This window comes from Girardinichthys multiradiatus, chromosome 12 (assembly GCF_021462225.1).
Source record: "Girardinichthys multiradiatus isolate DD_20200921_A chromosome 12, DD_fGirMul_XY1, whole genome shotgun sequence".
Classification (NCBI taxonomy): domain Eukaryota; kingdom Metazoa; phylum Chordata; class Actinopteri; order Cyprinodontiformes; family Goodeidae; genus Girardinichthys; species Girardinichthys multiradiatus.
In genome coordinates this window covers 47,727,480-47,734,085 of record NC_061805.1, presented here as the reverse complement: position 1 = coordinate 47,734,085, position 6,606 = coordinate 47,727,480, and the positions used below count along the sequence as shown (strand labels likewise).

Here is a 6,606-nt window from a genome sequence, read left to right as displayed (position 1 = left end):
CAGATTTTCTTTTGTGAAAAATGTCTTTTGAGTTGGACAGTTTTGTTTCATAAACTTATTATGCTCTGATATTTTTTTTACAACATACAAGTATTTTAACAAATATGTAGAGTTAATGTGCAAATATTCTGTGCAAGAACAGCAAGATAGATAAATAGATGCCTACTGGTGTTTCCTCTTGGACAACGGCAGTCAGAGGTCAGAGGAGCAGCTGAAACTCCAGGGTTTTTCCAGAGAAATGGGATTCCTTGAGTTTATAGTAATTGTATGTGGCCATAAAAGAAAACTGAAAGTATCCATTCAGTGGTATAAAAATAGAAGCTCATGCACAGAAACACTCAGTTGCCAGACGTCCTTCGTAACACACAGTGTTGCAAGGAGGATTGCTTTCCTCATCAGCCTCCAGAGCGACCTCAGACCTGACCTCAGCAACTCATACAGACATGGCTCCGTGGGGTGATTCCAAGCTCTTTTTCTGTATCCTTTTCATCATCGGCTTCAGTACAGGTGAGTCAACAAGCTATTTTACTTGGTTAACTTAAAAAGCACAAAGGAAGACAGGACAAAAGCACAAAGAAAACTGTGGTTTACACAAAAGATCCACTTGGAGTTTCTCCAAACTTTGACAAGTTGTTAATAGATTTAAAGAAAGCTCACTGAATTGATTTAATATTACAGCTGTTGAAGTTTGCGCTTGAAATATTGCGGCTTATAACTCTGAAGATGTAGCTTGCACCTCAGTTTGTCATAAAAAAATTCCTCTATTATTAAATCAAATACAAGGAAAATGGAAAAAAAAAAATGCTTTAAACTAATAAAAGAGAGGAAAATATTCTAGTAGTAAAATCTGGGGAGAATTGAATCCTCTGTGTGTTTAGATTCCAGAACAACAGAGCGGACTGAAAGAATGAAATCTTTCAAGGTGTGGTGCTGGATTTTCCCTCAGCTAATGATAAACAGCCGGTACTGAATGTCAAGAGACAGAAGAACAGATAAGCTCACATTTGTTTTAACAGAAAACACCTGCATGAGAGTGTGCAGCTTCCAAAGCATCCTCACCAACATCAAGTTACATAAAAGGATCTTTAATAGAGTCAGCAGCGCTTTGGTGCAAAATAAAAAGTAAATTTAATTTTAAATGTCCTCACTGTTTCATAGTCAAGCTTCTATAAATGCACAGATTTAGAGAGCATTTCCTGTTGTTTTCACAGCCCAAATTTTCTGTCGTTTTCACAACTTAAATGTTTTGCCCTCTGAATATTTAAAAGTGGCGAAAAGCCTTAGTAGAATATTGAAATGCATCATATATTTAAAAAAAACTAATCATATTTTTAAGAATTGTAAATACTGAAATTCTCTGAAAAAGAACTAAAATCTGAAACATAAACCGGGATTGTATAAAATAACACGCTGCACTTGTTCTGCTGTTTGACACTTTTCGGTTGCTTTGGTTTCTGTAAAGTCTCAACAGGCTGATTGACAGCTATAAGACATCACCCTGAACCCTTTGAAATGCTGGAAAGTACCAACCATTCAGACCTTGCATACATTCACTGCTTGTAATCTTAAATGAAAGGAAAAAACAAACAGGGTGTCTCGCAATAGCTTTATTTGCTCTCGGCTTCTTGTGTTCGTCTAACATTAACTAGGTTCCTGTGCGGGGAAACTGATTGACTGGACGGTAAATAATCTTTAACACACCCACATGGGTTTGTCTCGCTCTGTAGATATGCAGGGAGGTTGTAAAAGTGAATTCCTCCTCAGCTGTAGTCAGTTTAAAGCCAAGAAACTTCAGTCCATTGCCGTGATTCACTGACCTGCTGTCTATGTGCCAAACACAGGAGCAGATTTTATGGGCCCTTGCTTGGGGGGCCCGAGATTACCTGAGCCACATAATAAAATCTAAGCATAGATTTTTTTTTATATTATTATTTTTTTATTTTTGTAATTTTGGTAATGTTCTCTAAAATATCAAACCAAATTACTAAAAGGCTGCAGATGTTTGAAATGTGAGTCTATCTTGGTACAAATTCTGTTTCAGATGTTTTTTTCCAATTAGTTAGAATTAGTTAGAGAGTACCGCAGTGTTCGGTGCTTGGGCCCCTAATCTGTACTAAATATATGCCTCCACTGGTAAAATGATCAGAACGCATGGGAAGCATTTCCCTTGCTGTTGATGATACTCAGCTTTATTTTGCCATATAGAATTTAAAAGTTCTTACATATAAAACTATTTGTAATCACAGTCCATCATACATCAGAGATCTGATTGTTCCATATGATCCTAACAGAACCCCCAGACTGCAGGTTTACTGGTGGTTCCTAGAGTCTCTGAAAGTAGAACAGGAGGCAGATCTTTTAGTTATCAGGCTCCTCTCCTGTTTTAGTCTGTTACGCAAACACCCTGTCTACCTTTTGTAAACTTTTTGCTTGCTCAGGAGGAGGGGTTGCTACACAGTTAATGAATCTGTTGCACTTCTGCATTTGGATTTAGTTGAAATGTTTGTATTTGTATTTGGATCAGAATCTGACCTGATTATTGGATTGATTTGGATTGAATTTGATGCTTTTTTAACTGGGTATGAAGTAACTTGAGATGACAACTGTTCTAAATGAATAAACTGAATAGATGGGAAGAACACAGACAAAATATGATGTTATTAGTCCAAAGAAAGTAGCTATTTTAAATCTTTCAGTTTTTAGGCAGAAATTGTTTTTTTAAGAATCAAAAACAGATATCTGCAAATTTCCACATCCACAGGTACAGATCAGCTAAGACAAGATGTTATTCCTTTTAAGATTTTTTTAAAAGATGTCCTCAGGCCTCAGGATTATGAAATATGCCACTAGCTCAGCTGATAAAAAAAAACTTCTTGACATTGAGCTGTGGGGGGTAATGTCAATAATTTTCATATGACTTTCATAACCAGTGAAAAACAAAACTCTAATCTTATCTGAATCTTTGTTGTCTTATAGTTACCGTGGCGCAGGTTATCCGTGACTGCTGCTTGTCAGTAACAAACAAACAAATCGATAAAAGGTTTGTTGTGGACTACAGTGAACAGGCCAGAGGCTGCTCTGTTCATGCCACAGTGTGAGTTTTCCTTGATCCTGACAATCTAATCAGTGGGTAAAAACTAGAAGGACCATGTAAAGGTTTGGTTTGTTCTTGCAGTCTGGTGACCAGACTTGGGAAAAAACTCTGTGCCCCACCCAAGCAACAACAGTGGGTGCAAAATGTGATAAAGCACGTGGATCACCTGAAACAAAGGTGCAAGAAGGAGAACTACAAGGTAACCCATCTCTGCATATTTCAGTTTACCAGAGGAATTGATAGATATCAAAGTTTTTAAATGCTCTTTCCTCCTGCTTATACAATCTTTGTTACTAGAATTTTACCTTTTAATGGCCTGAAAATCCAGCTTGACTGTGTAAAACTGTGTTATACCTTCAGGTCAACAATACAGCTCAACCATCATGTTCATGTATCTGCTGTAGGAACCTTTCTCAGGCTGGATGGATTCTAAATTCACCTGAACTCACATTGGACATCATGTCTGTAACCCATTAGGAATAAAAACGTTTGAACAAAAACTAGCATGTCAAAAAACATGTTTCCCCTTCTTAAAAATCAAAGTCAAACACTTTTTACAATAAAGGACAAGCTTTTAGCCTAGTTTCACTTGCCTTTTAGACCATTTGTTCATTTTGTGCAATAATCTCCACGTCTTTGAGGCGGGAAGGCCTCCTTGCCATGGCCCTAATCTTTAGCGGGGTGAGAATAATTTAGTAATCCTTCTAAGTAGATCTCGGGGCAATGTTTTTGAACAGTGGCAACACAGCCAGGACCCCTATGGGTCCCACTTCCAAGTCAATAATGCAGATTGATTTTGTTACCTGCAGATAATCCCAGCATTTCTACCCATAAGGGCCCCACATGTAATTATTGGCAAGGTGGAACATAAATAGCACAACATTTTATTTTTAGTGGCTTTAAGCTGCCAACTCGCACTCTACCAGCCCAGGGAGACCTTTCAAGACATCTCCACAAACTTTCCACATATTGTTCTTTCTTTTAATTTGTGTATTAAGATAGTATAGTTAGTAATTAAAATCCATGTTTAGTGTTTATCTTTGGAATGGTTTTGCTGCCTTACATAAAGCAGCATAATCCTCACCATGATCTGTGAAAATGCTTCGTTTGTGTTTCAGGAAATATCCTATTACATATTCAAGAGCTGATATGAAATTATGAGGAACTTTTTATGGGGTTAAAGATAACCTTTTGGCTTACTTTCAGTTTGTTTTCTTCTTTAGTGAAACACTTGGTGGTTTCCATCCATCATTATGCTCCACGTTGGTTGGTTCAGTTTATCACATCAAATTTAAATTGAGATAAATAACTCAAATCCTTTTGTGAAGATAAAGTGTAGAAATGTGCTTCCCAACCCAGACCAAACTGCCTCTCCTGTTTGTCTCGTTATTTGAAACTCTGAGTTTAAAGCTGTGGCAGCTGGCGTTGGTACATGTTATCCTCCTTTATGTTGAGTTTTATCCAACTAAATTAAGTTTTCAAATAATTCTAACCTTAAAAGGATCTGATCTGATCTATGTGAACCAAAGAAATAAGGAATTTTATTCTCATTGTGTACGTCTCCAAGATGATATTTTTGACCTTATATATAACTTAAATGAAAGCTGCTATTCAGATTGTAGATCAGTATCTACCATTGGTATTCTGTTAATATCAGACAAACAATATAGCATGTAAGTTTTACAGTTTTTGGCAGATATAAAAATGGACTTTGCACGAAGCAGCAACAGTTATTTTTAGCACCTATTCCCACTCAAGTCTTCCAGGTGGAAAATATTTCCACTAATTTATGGTGTAAGTGAAAGTTTACCGTGCCATGAACAAATGCTTGATAGGTTTCTGAAATACAAAAGTCAGGAACTCCCAATGTGTGTTCTAATCTTTTGTTCTAATCAAAAGTTCGACAAGGTTTGTTTCCCTCCAATTAGGTATAAAATGTCCATGAGTCACGGCGCAAAGACGCCAAAGCATGACGGGATTGCAGGAGGATAAATTTACATTCTAACTGTAACTTTATGGTTTGCAGAATTACTAATGGCTTCTGGTTCTATAGAAGCATATTTCTGGACTAGAAAAAGGGCCTTGAAGCATGTTTTTGGAGTTTATTTTGGTTGGTGTACTGCAGTATAAGCAATTTCCTGCAGAATTGAGCATAGATGTCATGGTATGCCATCAATGATCCAGCTTTAGAAGTGGCTGTTTCAAGGACTTAATTGTTTTTATGTTTTTGTGTTTTCGCAGGGAAATCGCTGCTTTGGAGTGAAACCTGAATAACATCACATTCGATCACTATGACCACAAAGTGCTAGACGTATAAATCCAGCTAATAATTTCTCCTGTTACCAAATGGCCTTTTGTGGTTTCATTTCCTGTCATATTTGTCCTTTAAAAAAAACCATATAAGCTGCAATAGAAATACAAGATCTTGGACTTTTATTTTTTTATTGATTTGGTGTTTTTCGGAGAGATATATAAAAGAAGACAGCTGAATGTGTTGACACATAAACTAACATATATTTTAGTCAACGGATGGAAGTTTTATTGTAATCTTAGTGTGAATCTTAATCTACTCTAAATTAAACTTTTTATTTTTCCCAAATCCTGGTTGTGGGTGTGATTCTTCGCTGATGACACTCTGTTATCTGTTAGGTCTGACATGACTTCATAATCCTATTGCACCACTACATATACTGTGTGAAAAGGTTCTGGATTCATTTTTGATGTATTTCTGTTATGCGTTGCACCAAAAATACATAAATAAGAGCGTGAGAATCTTCAAAAACTGTTTTAATACTTAAAATATATATACTATATATATTTTATATACATGCTACTTAAAATATAAATACTAAATTCAATATGAAACTTTAAGTTTAACTGAGATTTTAATTAAAAGTAAAAATATTAAGTTCAAATAAAAGTTCAAATATTCTGATCCTCTGAAGGCACATCTAAGATGATGCGATTTGATACTCAAGCAGACCAGAAATGTGTTTGCAGTTTCTTTTATTAGAAAGTTTTTAATGTTGTGGGAAAATAGGAAAGGGCTTGACACATGCAAATGGCCCATTAAATAAAATAATACAGTTAAATGTAACTTAAATTCTTATTAAATGAAAAAAATCAAGTCAACTACTTTATTTATGTAGTGCCTTTTCCAGATAGAGATTCACAAAGCACTGTACAAAATAGCTAAAAGTAAAGTATAACAGTACAAACCAAGTAGATTCACAATAAAACTGTGACATAAAAGCCTGACAAAACACAAAGGTTATCAACTTGTCCACAAAGTGTCCACAGAATCGCAGAGACTTATTGTTCAACAGCACAAGTACTGAAAAATAAATTTAAAAACCTACTGGGAGCCAGTGAAAAGAGTACCAAACCAGTGTGATAAGACTTTGTTTACTTGATTTGGTGGTCTGGAGCCAAGAAATTGATGATTTTTCTAGACAGGAGCTTACACTAATCTAATTGCAATGACGAAAATGCATTAAAAAATGTACGGGAAG

The 6,606-nt window shown here is 35.8% G+C and overlaps 1 protein-coding gene across 1 annotated transcript; it reads left to right on the top strand.

The window, feature by feature from the left end:
- Positions 1-334: 334 nt before the first annotated feature.
- LOC124877464 (eotaxin-like) lies at positions 335-5,693 on the top strand. The gene is made up of 4 exons (XM_047380683.1): positions 335-507; positions 2,977-3,094; positions 3,176-3,293; positions 5,336-5,693. Exons 1-4 carry the CDS (start codon positions 444-446, stop codon positions 5,366-5,368), a joined length of 333 nt encoding a protein of 110 aa, XP_047236639.1. The 5' UTR covers positions 335-443; the 3' UTR covers positions 5,369-5,693.
- Positions 5,694-6,606: the final 913 nt, after the last annotated feature.